General features: G+C 45.2%; 2 protein-coding genes across 4 annotated transcripts in view; one reads left to right on the top strand and one right to left on the bottom strand.

The window, feature by feature from the left end:
- Positions 1-6,330: 6,330 nt before the first annotated feature.
- Positions 6,331-11,990, top strand: smim12 (small integral membrane protein 12). 3 transcript variants are annotated; one of them, XM_041213494.1, is made up of 2 exons: positions 6,331-6,408; positions 11,260-11,990. In XM_041213494.1, the coding sequence occupies exon 2, from the start codon at positions 11,265-11,267 to the stop codon at positions 11,547-11,549; it is 285 nt and encodes a 94-aa protein (XP_041069428.1). In that variant the 5' UTR covers positions 6,331-6,408; positions 11,260-11,264; the 3' UTR covers positions 11,550-11,990. The 3 variants fall into 3 exon arrangements, with proteins under 3 accessions (XP_041069428.1, XP_041069430.1, XP_041069429.1); XM_041213496.1 differs by lacking the exon at positions 6,331-6,408 and adding an exon at positions 7,190-7,213; XM_041213495.1 differs by lacking the exon at positions 6,331-6,408 and adding an exon at positions 7,531-7,595.
- Positions 11,991-16,378: 4,388 nt separating this feature from the next.
- Positions 16,379-16,925, bottom strand: part of LOC121291868 (interferon alpha-inducible protein 27-like protein 2A) — a 31,817-nt gene continuing 31,270 nt past the window's right edge. Inside the window, exon 5 of the mRNA XM_041213493.1 lies at positions 16,379-16,573. Within this exon, the coding sequence (XP_041069427.1) occupies positions 16,500-16,573 (74 nt within the window). The 3' untranslated portion in view covers positions 16,379-16,499. The remainder of the gene's footprint in view (positions 16,574-16,925) is intronic.

The following is a 16,925-nucleotide window of genomic DNA, read 5'->3' as shown; positions in this document are numbered from 1 at the left end:
TGCAGTATAATAAGCTTCAGTATTGGAACAGTAATCACAGAGGTTACGGACAGTCAGACAAACAGTAATCACAGAGGTTACAGATAGTCAGACAAGTGGGGGTAGATTTATATCTTTACTGCCTGGTTGTTAAACAAAGGAAAAGGATAGGGAGGATCATACACTAATAACAGAACACTTCTAATTTTCCAGCCATTTAAATTTCTGCACTTTGGAACACTTCAGTACATTAATGGAATTATATAAATGGAAGTTGTTGTTGCTCTGCAATGGATGTGTTTCATTGACCTGCTCAAATTTCCTCCTGCATTCCATTGATAAAGGTGAAAACTTACATGTAATGTCTTACTTTATTAAATACTTTGACCGCTAGGGACTGAGATAGTGCAGATTGTGCAGAATTTCCATTACAATTAAGTCACATGCAGCAAAATTAGACATGACAATGTGCTTTGTGTCGCTGCTTTACGATGTTTGGTTACACAAGGAAAAGCAAAACAGCAAATGGTAAACGCAAGAAAAACGTGTAAAAAGTTCACTTTTCAAAGGCATTGAAGAACAATAAAGTAATGAACATGTTACATACTTTCAGACATGTGCAAACTGATCTATTTTAGATGGGGACTGCACTATGTTTAAGCCAACCTATGTTTGCTTTTCACCTGTCACCACCGTCTGGTTCTCACATCCAGGTAGGCCAACACCAGAATCAGAGCTTGCTATTTCTGCATGTTTGGTACATTAAGATGCAAACTGTGGCCAGACCTGACCAATCCCATGTACCAGCATGTTCATGCCATAATGGTGTTTTGCATCAAAACTGATACTCGTGTTTAACAGCAAGGTATGCCAGCCAATAACATTTGATATTTCCTTTTCCTTGTATTTACCAACAATCATAAAGCAGTGACACAAACCACATTGTAGTGTCTAATTTTGTTGCATGTGATTTAATTGTGATGAAAATTCCACACATCTTTTTGCACCATCTCACTCCCTAGCAGTTAAAGTATTTAATAAAATAAGACATTACATGTAAGTTTTCACCAGTGTCAATTGAATGCAGGAGGAACTTTGTGTAGGTCAAAGAAACACATCTGTTGCAGAGCAACAACAGCATCTTCCCATTTATGTCGTGCCATTAATGTATTAAAGTGGTCCAAAGTGCAGAAATGTAAATTGAAGGAAAATTAGAAGTGTTCTGTTATTGGTGTGTGATCCTTCCTACCCTTTTGTCCAGGTCAATGAATAGGTTTGGTAAGGTGAGCAGGACATCAACAAGCCAATCCGTTTACTCTAAATTTAGGAGGCTAGCTAAATCTAGCAAAGCGGAATAGGAAACAAATATTGACCAGCAAAATAGTAAATGAGCAATAGCAAGCCTTTGAAGCAGAGTAACTTCCGGTGTAAACCAAGCATCTTCCTAGAAGGAGGGAAGAGTGGACATCCAAAGCTAGAGTTCTGTAGATTGTAGTATAAGGATTTGGCACATGTAGGGTTAATGTGGGACTGAGTACAGTACCGCCTACATAGTGATGTAAGAGAACATGTGACTGGACTGTAACCAACACCTTACACCATGGTGGCAGCTTGTGGAAAAACCCAAGACCTTGCAGAAAATACAGAGAAAAACTAAAATGCTGGAGGACTGAGAAAAAATTCAGCAAAGCAGCCTGACCTGAAAAGAATCTCCAGAAGGAGGGACGCAGAGGAAAAAGCGCCAGGAAAGAGCGCCAAAGATAGGTTTGGAAGCTGAGGGCCGAAATATAAAATTCCTTACTGCAACAGAAGACTCCATTGAATCTCCTTTGGAAGTCCAGCTTCTAATCCCCGAATGCAGAGTCGGCATATCTGGCAGGGGTGAGCTAAATCTTTTAAAACTCCAGGCTACAGCAAGTCCTGAGAAATCTTTAAATTATTCTGAGTCAGAAGTGCAGTTTGAAAAAACCCATTGCTAAAACCAGAAGCCAAGTTGGTGCCTGAATCCAAGCTTGTTCTGAAGTGGAAAAACAAATTAATTAAATAATCCAGGAGATTCACAACTTCTAAATTCAGCTGAGAGCGTGCAAAAGCCAGGATTCAACATGTTTATGACTTAATAGTAAAACACTGGGCAAGAGAGCTCTTCAGGCAATTGATCCAAGCAACAATTGTTGATTTTTTTTTTCAACTGAGCGTGATCGCCACTGGCAAGTGTGGGAAATCCCTTACTCTCCAAGTGAATGGCGATGCCATATGAAATTCAAAAAGCTTATAAATTAGAAACTACATTTTTAAATTTTAAACCATGGATCAGAATTCCACTCTTCCAGTACAATTACCCAAGGGCTAAACCCATGAAAGATTGGGTGTCTGGAAAAGAGAATTTCTGAACTACTGGAGTACATCAGGTCTAAGTATAAAGTCAGAAAATGTCAAGATTAATACTTTTTTATACTGATTTGGTGAATTTTTGGATGAAGTAATCCTAATGCAGTGCATTGATGAATCCTCAACCAGCGTCGATGAAATATTCAAAGCCGTTGGTGAATATCCTAAATCTTCAAGTTGTGGAGTGCACCGAGCTTAAAAGGAGGATAGAAAAGCCCCAGCAAAGCTAAAATAGGACAAAAGACATTACCCAAGCAAACCACATGAGGGCACCAGAAAGGAAAATTTTCAGAAGTCCTAAAAATATATATTTTTGGAAAACCTGAAACATTGTCCAAACTGCAACAGCAGGTAGCAGTGCAGGGTGAACAGCTGTCTGCGAATGAAGAAAAGCTATCTGATGAAATCCAAAATACACAAACCATGTAAAAAGAAAATGAAACAAGGTTGCAAAATGTTCACATCCATGCTGAATTGGAAGATTTGAAACACAAAATTCAAGCTGAGTATATACCTTTGAAAACACACAATAAACCAATGAACCAAACTATTCCAAGATCTGAACAAAGAAATTTCTGAGATGTCACAAAGGTACCGGGGGAAATAACAACTCTGAATTTCATTGTTGGCAAATCGAAGCGGGAGTTGGGAAAACTCAATCAGAAATACAGACAGGCACAACAGCAGGCAGAAAATGCACACAAAGAAGTTGTGGCCTTGAAAGAACTGAAGAATCAGTTGGCAGAGAAGATTCAGGAATATTCTAAATTCCAGGAGGAAGGCAAGAGGTACAAGAGAGAGACTACAGAGCTGATGAAAATGGTTGGACATTTGGAAGAATGTTGGGAAAACATTATATTTCCAAAAAGATATATGGAGAGGTAAAAATTAAGAACCTAGAATGGCAAGAACAAGTAGAACTTCTCACAAGAGCGTGAGAAGCCTCAGAAACATTTCGCAGAAGTGCAAACATAAAATATGAGCTTGAAGAATACGGGAAGAATTGTGAAACAAGTAGGAACAAGGCTTCCATTTTTGAAATAAAGGGTGGGATTTTCTGGTCCAACCCGCTGCCGGGATCATCTGGTCCCGCCGAAAGTCAATGGACTTTTAGCTAGTCCACCACATCCCCCACGGTGGGTCCTGCCACAGCGGGGCTAGAAAATCCCAGCCATAAACTTCCATATATGTTGTAATGATGGAAGAAGCAAAAAAAGCGACAAGGAGATGAGCACAATGTTCGGTCATCCGTCAAGAAACTAGTTAGAGTAGCAATCATTATGTATTCTTGGCTGAGAGCCCTGACATCCATTTGACTGCTGAAGCAACTGACCCCCAGGGGAAACATTGCTTTATTAACAGCTCTGGCACTCTGATCTATGCCGTCAAATGCACAATGTTATTTACACAAGATAAAGAGACTTCAAGTGCTTGAAGTTTCTGCTATTGAAACTTTAAAGGGTCTAGATGATTGACACTTTTATTAGACTGTAGTAAAAAGGACTTTTTTAAGAAAGTGGACAGTTATCAATGATTAACTGTTTTTATACATTCTATGGTCACTATAGGGCTCATTGGCTTTATACTGTGTATAGTGGGTGAATGGGCATGGAAATACCATAGTTTGGCATGGGGGCATTAGGGACCATAGGGGTGGTTGGGGGTCATATCTTGACATGATGGATATGAGGTGGTATGGATGGGTCATGGTCAGTGTGTGGGGGTGTGAGGGATGAGGGCAGGATGGCATTTCTGTTTTTATTATAACTGGGATGAAGTCCCACAGCACTAAGGCAGGCCTACTAAACAACCCTCCTCCATACTCGGCAGCCTCTTTGGCTGCCTCTGATGTTTTTCCCAGGTTGGCTGACCCGACTTTCAGTTCAGGGGCAGGGATTTTGTGTGCCCACCAGTGTCGGGCGTGTTTGGTGGCGTGAGCAGACAATATGGCGCGATCGGTTTCACAACGGCGAGAAACCAGTTTGCGATCGTCTGCTCAGCCTGCCAATGGCAGGCCACATTTCCCGCCATCGGACATTGGAAGCCTCATTGTAATACATCAGCATATCATTATAAGGCCAGCACCCCCTTCCCCCACCCACCCACCACTGGATCGTCCGCCCACATCAGTGGGAAAACATGCCAACGTGTTTCGCGACATGCACCTGGTGGACTGCACTTCTCTTGGGACTTCTGGTTTGTTGGTCTACCTTGCTTCGGTCAGCACCCGCAGTCATCAGCGCCAGGCTTCACAGACAGCACCACATCACTTTTAAGGGGACTCACGGGTAGGTCTCTACCTACCAGATCAGCCACATGTGGGTGGCTTTTCAATGGCTGCAGGGCAAGTTTTTGCTTGGTGAAGGGGGAGAACTGGCCTCAGGAAAGGAAAGAGGCTGCAGGATGAGGTCTGTACTGGGGAAGGAGCGTATCCCAGGGTGTGTGTGGGGCACATGTTGATCTGTGCAAGTGACCTCAAGATGGTGAGGGCTGAGAAGGCCGTCTCCAGGGGAGATGAAGCCAGATGGACATCTGAGGGTATGTGTGTGAGAATGGGTGGTGATGTCCCTTGAGCTGGTAATGAGTGAGATACCAGTGAATGTGTGATGGGCTTGAGTGTGTGAGTTTAGATGAACGAGATGGTTGCCATATCCTGGCTGCATGGATGAGATCATTCATCCACTATCTGCATTGGATGATCAAAGTCTTCTATGCAGCACTGGCACTGACCACCACTGCCACTGCCTACCATGTTGGACTGGTGATGCCACTGCTCGTCCTCCATGGTGTCCAAATGGCATTTCAGTGACACATCAATAAACCTGGGGGCTGTAGTCTTTTTGCCTTTCGTGGACATTGAGATGTGTGCATGCGGCTGAACTGTAAACATGGTGCCTAGTGTGATGAAGCGGTGAGGTGATGGCGTTGTGGGTGAATGAGAGCCCGCCTGTCACGGAAACGGCTTGTTTCCTGGGAATGCATAAGTAATGCGGCAGCTTTGGGATGATATGGCATGAAACCCTGCCATTGCGGCCTGTGGGTAAAACGTCATTTTACCCGCCTGCTACAGCACTTAGTGCAAATCTGGGACAATTCCGCCTGGAGACTTTATATGTTGCTGACTCACTTACCATAGTAGTTATGCAGGAAAAGTTAGTAAGATTAAAACCACTAAACCAATTATAACTCTTGAATAACTATAGTACTGACCCCTCTGCCTGCACCCCGACTCTCCACTGGACCTCCCGAGTAGCCCGCCGCTCCCCGACTACCCTCTCCTGACGCCCCCCCCCCACGACTATCACCCCCACACCCTGACCACCCCCCTACCTATCCCCACCCCAACTACCCCTGACCATCTGACTACCACCTGACTAACCCTGACCACTCAGTTATTTCCCACGCCCGAATATCCTTGCCCCCAACTACCCAACGTCCCTGACTACCCGCCCCTCCGACTACCCCCTCTCCCAACTACTCCCCCGACCCACCCACTTCCCATTCCAGCCCCTTACCCACTTAATTTACACACTTACCTTCACTCCGTATCTTCTCAAAGTGCTTTTGGGACATTTAAACTTACCTATGGCAGCTAGTGCCTTAAAAAGGGGACATGGCTTGGCTTCCCCTACATTCCGAAGAAAGGATTTCAGGAGCAGGACCTTTCTCAGGAGACCCAGTTGAGAAGTCCAGGTGAGAAATGCGGAGCTCCAGTGCAAGGTAAATAGATAGGAGCGGAGTGGCAATCCCACAGTGATTGCCACTCCTCGGAAAATTCGACTCATCGTAAATCACCCTCAAATTATTTATGAGAAACATAGAAAGCATGAGAAGGAAATGTTGAACAGTTTGGATCCTGCTTTACAAAGGCTGCAATTGCAGCGTGCAGCCACCAGGCAGCGCTCTGACGGGCGGGGACAGAGTGTGACTGACAGGTGGATTGTTCAATGAGCTGCTTGGAGGGCTGGGCGAAGGCTGACCAATCAGATGGACGTAAGGGGGCGGGACGCTTGACGGCTGATCTGCGAGGGGAGGAAGGTGGGTGCCGGGGCAGGGTGGGGATAGACCTGGGGAGGAGGGTCCCAGTCAGGGCGGCTGAGCTTGAGAGGGGGAGGATGGCGGCGGCTGTATTTATCCTGGTTTATTCCCTCCCCACCAACCCCCCCGGAGGCGCAACCCGGCGGCAGGAGCCCTTCAGGCGGCTAGGGCGCTACTCGAGTCCGGGGCTCTAGTGGCGACTAGGCCGCAGTTATCCGCCTTGATGCCAGAGCCCTAGGGCACCTTGTCCTCTGGGCGGCATGGTCCGTGAATAGTGATGGGGGAGGGTGGTTCCCCTTGATGGGTGGTAAAGTCTAGGATCAGGGAATGGTGTAGAACGAGGTCATTCGGCCCATTGTGCCCGTGCTGCCTCCTTGTTGCTGCTCTCCAACTTGTACTTCCCTGCTCTTTCCCCATAGCCCTGCAAGTATTTACTCAATTCTCTCCTGGATTTTACTGCTGGTGATTCAGGTATAGAATTTGGGAATAACTAAACCATGCTGGGGTTAACCTGCATTTCCTAATATGCCTCCTGTTTGTTTGGATATCTCACTAGAGGGCACCCTAGGATTTCTGAACTATATTACCAAGAAATCCACCTTAGTAAAGTTTGTTCGATGCCATAAAGCACACCACTTCTATCATCCCGTCCTGATTTAGCTGACAGAGTCCTTTACTGTTGGCTCAATATATCAAGACATAAACTTTTGCGACTCAGAGGAGGCTATTAGGCCCATCCTGCTTGTACCAGCTGTAATGAGTTACCCAGCCTAATCCCACTTTCCAGCTCATGGGCCATAGCCATGTAGGTTACAGCACTTCCACTGCATATCCAAGTGTTTTTTTTAAGTTAAAAGCAAAAAACTGCGGATGCTGGAAATCTAAAACAAAAATACCTGGAAAAACTCAGCAGGTCTGGCAGCATCTGCAGAGAGGAACACAGTTAACGTTTCGAGTCCGTATGACTCTTCAACAGTTGGTTCAAGAAACAATCACAGCTGTAGGCGTGTAATTTAAGTACTAGAAGGGTCATCAAATGATATCAAATATCTGTTAAATTGAGGAACAAGAAAAGGAAGATTACTCTGCTGGGAGTAAACTACAGACCCCCAAATAATAATAGGAAGATAGAAGAGCAAATAATTTGGCAAATTGCTGAGGAGTGCAGGAACAAAAGAGCAGTAAAAGTAGGGGATTTCAGTCACCCTCATATTGACAAGAATAAAATTAACATCAATGATATGGAGGACAAAGAGTACTTAAAATGAGAAGTTTTTAACCAGTACATAGCAAGCTCAACAAGGGAAGGGCAGTTCTGGAGTTAGTTTTATGGAATGTATCTGTGCAGGTGGAAGGGGAATCTGTGGGAGAGCATTTTTGTGTTAGTGATCATAATTCAGTTTGATTTACCGTTTTCTTTATATTCATTCGTGGGATGTGGGTGTTACTGGCTAGGCCAGCATTTATTGCCCACCCCTAATTGCCCTTGAGAAGCCCTTGTAGTTATGGAAAAGGACAAAGTTGGACCAGGAGTACAAGTTTTCCATTGGGAAAAGGCCAGTTTTACTAAGCTGAGGTGCAATTTGGCAACAGTAGACTGGAAACAGCTATCTCGATCTTTTCATTGAGAACTGTCGCCGCGACATTAGTCGTCTCAATTTCTCTGCTCCTCTCACCCATTCTAACCTGTCTCTCTCTCAACTTACTGCACTCCATTCTCTCAGGTACAACCCTGACATTGTCATCAAACCCGCTGACAAGGGTGGTGCTGTTGTTGTCTGGCGCACTGACCTCTACCTCGCGGAGGCTGAGCGTCAACTCGCAGACACTTCCTCCTACCTCTCCCTGGACCATGACCCCACCACTGAACATCAAGCCATTGTTTCCAGGACTGTCACTGACCTCATCTCCTCTGGGGATCTCCCTCCCACAGCTTCCAACCTGATAGTCGCCCAACCTCGGACGGCCCGCTTCTATCTCCTACCCAAAATCCACAAACAGAACTGCCCCGGTAGACCGATCGTCTCAGCTTGCTCCTGCCCCACAGAACTCATTTCTCGTTATCTTGACTCCCTTCTCTCTCCCCTTGTCCAGTCCCTTCCCACCTACATCCGTGATTCCTCTGACACCTTACGTCACATCAACAATTTCCAGTTCCCTGGCCCCAACCGCTTCCTCTTCACCATGGACGTCCAATCCCTCTACACCTCCATCCCCCACCAGGATGGTCTGAGGGCCCTTAGCTTCTTCCTCGAACAGAGGCCCGAACAATCCCCATCCACCACTACTCTCCTCCATCTGGCTGAACTTGTTCTCACGCTGAACAATTTCTCCTTCAACTCCTCTCACTTCCTCCAAATAAAAGGTGTGGCTATGGGTACCCGCATGGGCCCCAGCTATGCCTGTCTCTTTATGGGGTATGTGGAACATTCCTTGTTGCAGTCCTACTCCGGCCCCCTTCCACAACTCTTTCTCCGGTACATCGATGATTACTTCGGTGCCGCTTCATGCTCTCGTCGGGACTTGGAAAAATTTATTAATTTTGCTTCCAGTCTCCACCCCTCCATCATTTTCACATGGTCCATCTCTGACACTTCCCTTCCCTTCCTTGACCTCTCTGTCTCAATCCCTGGTGATAGACTGTCCACCAATATCCATTACAAACCCACCGACTCCCACAGCTACCTCGACTACAGCTCCTCACACCCCGCTTCCTGTAAGGACTCCATCCCATTCTCTCAGTTCCTTCGCCTCTGTTGCATCTGTTCCGATGATGCTACCTTCAAAAACAGTTCCTCTGACATGCCCTCCTTCTTCCTTAACCGAGGTTTTCCACCCACGGTCGTTGACAGGGCCCTCAACCGTGTCCGGCCCATCTCCCGCGCATCCGCCCTCACGCCTTCTCCTCCCTCCCAGAAACATGATAGGGTCCCCCTTGTCCTCACTTATCACCCCACCAGCCTCCGCATTCAAAGGATCATCCTCCGCCATTTCCGCCAACTCCAGCATGAAGCCACCACCAAACACATCTTCCCTTCACCCCCCCTATCGGCATTCCATAGGGATCGCTCCCTCCGGGACACCCTGGTCCACTCCTCCATCACCCCCTACTCCTCAGCCCCCTCCTATGGCACCACCCCATGCCCACGCAAAAGATGCAACACCTGCCCCTTCACTTCCTCTCTCCTCACCGTCCAAGGACCCAAACACTCCTTTCAAGTGAAGCAGCATTTCACTTGCATTTCCCCCAACTTAGTCTACTGCATTCGTTGCTCCCAATGTGGTCTCCTCTACATTGGAGAGACCAAACGTAAACTGGGCGACCGCTTTGCAGAACACCTGCGGTCTGTCCGCAAGAATGACCCAAACCTCCCTGTCGCTTGCCATTTTAACACTCCACCCTGCTCTCTTGCCCACATGTCTGTCCTTGGCTTGCTGCATTGTTCCAGTGAAGCCCAACTCAAACTGGAGGAACAACACCTCATCTTCCGACTAGGGACTCTACAGCCTTCCGGACTGAATATTGAATTCAACAACTTTAGGTCTTGAGCTCCCTCCCCCATCCCCACCCCCTTTCTGTTTCCCCCTTCCCTTTTTTTTCCAATAAATTATAAAGATTTTCCTTTTCCCACATATTTCCATTATATAATAAAAAAAAAACCCCACTAGAGCTATACCTTGAGTGCCCTACCATCCATTCTTAATTAGCACATTCGTTTAGATAATATCACCAACTCTAACTTTAACACCTATGTGTTCTATTGTACTATTGTCGTTGACATCTTTTGATGATCTGCTTCTATCACTGCTTGTTTGTCCCTACAACCACATCCCCCCCCCTCCACCTCTCTGTCTCTCTATCTCTCCGCCCCCCACACACACACCTTAAACCAGCTTATATTTCAACTCTTTCTTGGACTCGAACTCAAGTTCTGTCGAAGGGTCATGAGGACTCGAAACGTCAACTCTTTTCTTCTCCGCCGATGCTGCCAGACCTGCTGAGTTTTTCCAGGTAATTCTGTTTTTGTTTTGTGATTTCTTCTCTCCATGTCCTTTATTATACCCACTTTCTTCTGTGTGAAAACCTTGTAACCAGGAGTGCAGAGTTGCCATTCCTGCCCTCAAATCATGCTTCAGTAATAACTATGATATCATACTTTTGAGTGTTTATCTGTGCCCTGAGCTCATCTGCCTTATTAAATGGATTCCTTGCATTGAAGTTTATACTGTTATTCACTGTACAACTCCTTGTGTGTTTTCTAGCCTTTTTTCTTTTGCCTTCCATACTCTGTTGTTAATTTCCTGCCTTCCATTTTCAGCTTTGCTTCTGTCCCTTCTGAATGTACGGCCAGATTCTCATTCCCTGCCAAGCTAGTTTAAACCCTTCCCAACAGTGCGAGCAAACCTCCCAGTGACAATACGGTTTGCAACATCCTGCTGAATCTATACTGCTCCTTTCCATTGCCCTTGTATCCTTCTTGTAAAATGTGACCAAAACTACTCGACTGAAGCTGAGCTAATGTCGTATAGAAGTTTGGTATTACCTCCAAAAACTAAAAAACCAATGAAGAGTTGGTGTTGGAGATAAGCACTGCTGCAAGCTGGTTAACCTGCTCTGACTTTCAGCTTGAGTGCGTTGGAAAAAATTCTGCTCAAGTTAGGCAGCAAGTCAGATTTTCTTTTAACCTATGGCCAAGAAGTAGTGACTGCTTTCAAAAATTAGTGGCCTTTTTGTTTTTTTGTTGCAATGTGGTCTTGGTGACAGCAGTAAGATGGTCTAATTTTATGTAGAAATTTAAGGATTATGAAAAATTAAAAACTCAATATTAAGATGATGTTCTCTCTCTGCAGACATCATGTGGCCTCTCTTGTGGGCTGCCGTCCGCACGTATGCACCCTATGTAACCTTTCCCGTGGCCTTTGTGGTTGGGGTTGTGGGCTACAATTTAGAGTGGTTCATTCGTGGGGACCAACAGCAACCAGTCGAAGAGAAGAGCATTTTTGAATTGCGTGAAGAGAGAAAGCTTGCTGAGATCACAAATAAAGATTGCACCAAAGTGCTAAGCCTAAAGGACAAACTGGAGTTCACGCCAAGGGCAGTGCTAAACAGGAATCGACCGGACAAGGCCAGTAATAGCTAGCCCACCAAAAATGATGCAGTGGAGCAACAACCGGTCTCCCACATGCAGTTTGTGGACGGTACAAAGTGCACTGGAGTTGGAACATTTGCCCAACTGAGTTGTTGCAGAGTTCACCGAAAAATAATTATTTGGAGCTTGTTCCCCAGATTTCCAGTGAAGTGAAAATTCTGTAGCTTCCAGGCTTTTATTGACCCTTCAATAACCGCAAGCTATAAAGTTCCTGATGTGATTTATCCTGAAGAATCTCTTTCTGTGTGGTTTCCACCCCTCCCCACCACCACCACCACAACTCCGGTTCTCTAGTTGTTATCCCTTGACTGGTACATCTTGTCCTAAGTAAATGAAATGTCAAAATTCCTGACTTGTTATGAATTTGATTATAATGTATTATAGTCAGATTAGATAAGGGTTACCATTGAAAATAAAATTACTGAACAATGACTATTTTCAAACTGAGTATTATCAAGTCTTATAAATCCTCTCAAATGTAGACCAGCTTGAGATCCCCTTTCATCTGGTTGTATGCGAGAATTTGTCCTTACAGATACATTGGGTTGGATTTTGAGGGGTTGGGATTGGGGTCTCTAACTCAGTGCACTGTGGAAGGGACATGCTTTGGGCTCTGGACCTCCATTCCCCCTGCCACCTCCATCTCCCCACCACCTCTTGACTCACTGTGTTGTGATATGATGTACATGTACCTTTAATGGAGCGTATCTTAAGCTGCTGTCAATCACTACCGCATCACCAAATGATGATGTATTAGTCCCATGACTCGGAACACAGCCTACAGCAGCAGCATTCGAACACAGCCTCCCAGTTAGCTGTCTTTATATAGTCTTATTTTCAAAAAAGAACCCACATTGTTGTTTTACCAATCCTTCTTGTATGATTGGTATGTTTATGTTTAATGGAAAACGTAAGGCCCTGCACTGCCTTTGCTTTGTCATGCTGGTTGACCGAGGTGAACAAATATTTCCTCCAATTAAATATTGGGTAGACCAAGACCATTGACTTTGGTTCTTATCGCAAGCTCCATGCCCTAGCCACCAGCTCCATCTTAGTCTTTGACCACTGAGACTGAACCAGACCACCAGAGTATGTAAAAACAAAAAAAAACAAAAGAACTGCAGATGCTGGAAATCCAAAACAAAAACAGAATTACCTGGAAAAACTCAGCAGGTCTGGCAGCATCGGTGGAGAAGAAAAGAGTTGACGTTTCGAGTCCTCATGACCCTTCAACAGAGCTAGGTGAATCCAAGGAAGGGGTGAAATATAAGCTGGTTTAAGGTGTGTGGTGGGGGGGGGGGGGTGTGTTTTGGGTGGGGGGAGAGAAGTGGAGGGGGGTGGTGTGGTTGTAAGGACAAACAAGCAGTGATAGAAGCAGATAATCAAAAGATGTCACAGACAACAGAACAAAAGAACAGGTGTTAAAGCTGGTGATATTATCTAAATGAATGTGCTAATTAAGAATGGATGGTAGGGCACTCAAGGTATAGCTCTAGTGGGGGTGGGGGGAGCATAAAAGATTTAAAAATAATGGAAATAGGTGGGAAAAGAAAAATCTATATAATTTATTGGAAAAAACAAAAGGAAGGGGGAAGAAACAGAAAGGGGGTGGGGATGGAGGAGGGAGCTCAAGACCTAAAGTTGTTGAATTCAATATTCAGTCCGGAAGGCTGTAAAGTGTCTAGTCGGAAGATGAGGTGTTGTTCCTCCAGTTTGCGTTGGGCTTCACTGGAACAATGCAGCAAGCCAAGGACAGACATGTGGGCAAGAGAGCAGGGTGGAGTGTTAAAATGGCAAGTGACAGAGTATGTCCCTTCCACAGCTTATCTGCTGCTGAAGTTCACATTGTGCCTTTGGTACTTTTAAACTCAACTATTTCACTGGTCTCCTGAGTGGCCTTCTACTCTGTACCCTCCATAAACATGAGTTTAACTAAAATTTTGTCACCTGCATCCTAACTAGCACCAAGTCCCATTAACCTATCACCCCTGTGTTCACTGACCTACATTAGCCTCTGGTTCAGCAATGTCTCATTTTAAAATTTCTCATCCATGTTTTAAATCCCACTGCAGCCTTGCCACTCCCTATCTTTATAAACTTCATCAGCCCAACAATCCTCTGAGATTTCTGGCCTCTTGCACGTCACCAAATTTCATGAACCTAACATTGGCAGCAATGCCTTCTGCTGCCTAAGCTCTAAGCTCTAGCATTCCAATCCTACACCCTCTGTCTCGCCATGTCTCCCTCCTCTGTTAAGGTTCTACTTAAAGCATTCCTCTTTGACTAAACTTTGGTCACCTGTACTGATATATCCTTACGTGGCTCTGTGTCCAAGATGAGGTTGAGAAAATTGGGCCCATATTCTCTGGATCTTGACAGAATGAGAGGTGATCTCATTGCAACCTACAAAATTCTGAAGGGGCTTCATAGGATGGATGCTGAGAGATTGTTTCCATTGGTCAGGGAATCTAAAACACGGGGGCACAGTCTCAGGATAAGGGCCCGATCACTTAGGACTGAGATGAAGAGAAATTTCTTCACTCTAAGGATTGTGAATCTTGGAACACCCTACTCCAGAGGGTTGTGGATGCTGCACCGTTAAATGTTTAAAGCTGGGTTAGACAGATTTTTAGTGCCTCAGGGAATTAAGGATATGGGGAGCAGGTGGGGAAAATGGAGTTGAGGTCCAAGATCAGCTATGATCAGGTTGAATGGCGGAGCAGGCTTGATGGGCTGTTTGGTTTACTCCTGCTTCTATTTCTTATGTTCTAGTGTCAAATTTTGTTTGATAAAGGTCTTGTACAGCACATTGGGAAGTTTTACTGTTAGGGCACTGCAAGTTTTTGTTTGTTGATGACACTTTCGTGCCAGTGCAGTCCAAACTTGGGTCAGTATTCCTTTCAGAAATTTGAGACATTTCAGGTGTTGAGAACACAGTGCTCCATTCACTATTCCTCCAAGTTGCATTGCATATACTTAACTTCCTAGAAATTGCAGAAGAAAGGAGATATTTGCAACAAGGACCCCACTATATGGAATCTTCTCATGCAGTAGGAATATTGAACACTCCCTGCACTCAAACCTTTTATTGACAGCTGAACACTATCCAAAAATAATCAGTTTGATATAATAGTGTTGGCAATGTTTTTCCTCCCACAGCAGAGCTCACTGCCATGAGATTATTGGGTGTGGATTTACACGTGTGATTCATTGGTACAGTTCAAGATCAGAATTTTAACCAGGTCATTGAGAAGGAATAGGAAACAGACAGCTAGAAGAAGGAAGGTAGACTCTGAAGCTGAATTGCCCTCATCTTTGTTCGAAATCAGCATTGGCAGAAACCAAAAACATGTATTTTCCATAAGGCTTTTCCTGAAACCCTGAAGATATTTTATGTAGCAGAAATTTTGAAGAGATAGCAGTGGAAGGAGCTGTGGCAAGTCTGGAATTATTAAACATTTTGTCAACAAAGAAAAAAAGGTAGTTATATTCAGACCACGCAGAATAGCAAAGTCAGTTGAAATGGTCAAACATCGCTTTATAGCGTGTCTCATGCAGCATTTAATATCTGGGTGAGGGTTGGGAGGTGAACGGAATTTTAACTTCTGAGAGTTAGTGGGTTTGAGAGCTGGTGGGGCCAGTGGGGATGAAAATCACTGAAGCTGACAACACGTTGGGAAGCTGGCTCCAACCCACTGACTTCCACATTTAATAGCAGTGTGTTAGGCTGCGTGCTAGCAACCCTGTAGAGAGAGCCATGTGGACAATTTAAAAATGATAGTAGCTCATAAAGAGCTACTTTAACAGGGGGTTTGGAATTAACTGGGTTCCTTGGGTTTTCTGAAACTCACCAGTGAAAGCAAGATGAGAGCATAGCAACAGTTGAGGGGACTGAAGAAATGGCAAAACAAATTCTCATACGTAGGGAAACTGCGCAATTGCTTCCTTGCCTAACTAGGCGAAAGGCTTTTTCTCACAGCACTTGTTTAGTTAGTTTACTTTCACTACGGGTGACTTGTACTAATTTGGAGTTGTTTATTACTTTGGAAGTGATTTTTGCTATCTTGGAGGTGACTTTTTCTGCTTAGATCTGTGCGTCTGATTTCCACTTTGCATCTGTGATAGATCAGCGTGGATTCTGCTTATGCTCTTTTAGTTCGGGCCTCACATGAGGAGCAAGATGACCAGCAGCATGAGCACCATCAGTAGGGGCAGCAGCAGCCTTCTTAAATACCTGTCACTCTGCAGGGGATAGGATGGGTGTTGAGCAGCATGGTGTAGTTTGCAGGAGATTAAATCTGCAATATAGGGTGCACAGGTAGAGGACATGACTGAACACCAGGGTCTCAGATAACTCGGGGTGTTGTTGCATCAAATTGGGGCAGACATTTGCATTCTGCTGGAAGACGTTTGTAGGATTTTGCAGTTGGCTGCTCACAGGTGATTTGATGCCGTGTTTGCCAGCCAGGCTATAATGTACACTTTGCTATTGATGATCCCAGATAGAATGAGTGCCACTCAATCTTGCAGCTCTGGCTAGCTTCTCCCAGTTGCAGGGCATCACTGACTGCACGCTTGTGACAATCAAGGCCCCCCAGGTCACGAAGAGTATTCAGGAACTATAAGGGCTTCAATTCATCAATGTGCAACCACAAAAAGATGCTCATGTAGGTGTGCGTGACAGCCATGATACTTTCATCTTATGCCAGTCCACCCTTCCTCATTTCTTTGCATCTTAAACCTACTGGCTGGTTGCTTGGAGACAAGGAGTACACATTTAAAATCTGACACCCATAAAGAACCCAAGCAATGAGGTGCAGGAGGTTTTTTTATTCATTCATGGGATGTAGGCTTCACTGGCTGGGCCAGCATTTACAATGAAAGCCCATTTAACAATGCAATTTGTCATTGAACAAACAAACAACATGCTGAAGAAGCATTTCAGGTGCCCCTGAAAGATCTGAAAGCATCCTTCATTACGCAGCAGGCAGGATCTCCAGGATGATCATGGTGTGCTGTAGTCAACACAAGATTGTATAATAGTGAGGTTTGGACCATCAGGATGAGCAAGGTGCAGAACACAGCCTCTTCAGAGGAGGAGGATGACCATCACGTGGCCAGTACAACAGTAGGAGTTCAAATTGCCGCCCAGGATGCTTTCACAATGGTGAGGTTCAGTTAGGTTGTACTAGTGCACCTATCTGGCAGTCACATGCTAATCCCACTGCCACCTATCCCCAGCACCCCCCCACCCCCCCACCACCCCTCTCCACCAACCACAACTTCCCATTCCCACTACCCCTCCCCACCACCACCACCCCTTTCCAATGATCACAATTTCCCTTTCCCACCACCACCACCCCTTCC

This window comes from Carcharodon carcharias, chromosome 19, assembly GCF_017639515.1.
Source record: "Carcharodon carcharias isolate sCarCar2 chromosome 19, sCarCar2.pri, whole genome shotgun sequence".
NCBI lineage: Eukaryota > Metazoa > Chordata > Chondrichthyes > Lamniformes > Lamnidae > Carcharodon > Carcharodon carcharias.
This window is presented reverse-complemented; position numbering and strand designations above follow the sequence as displayed.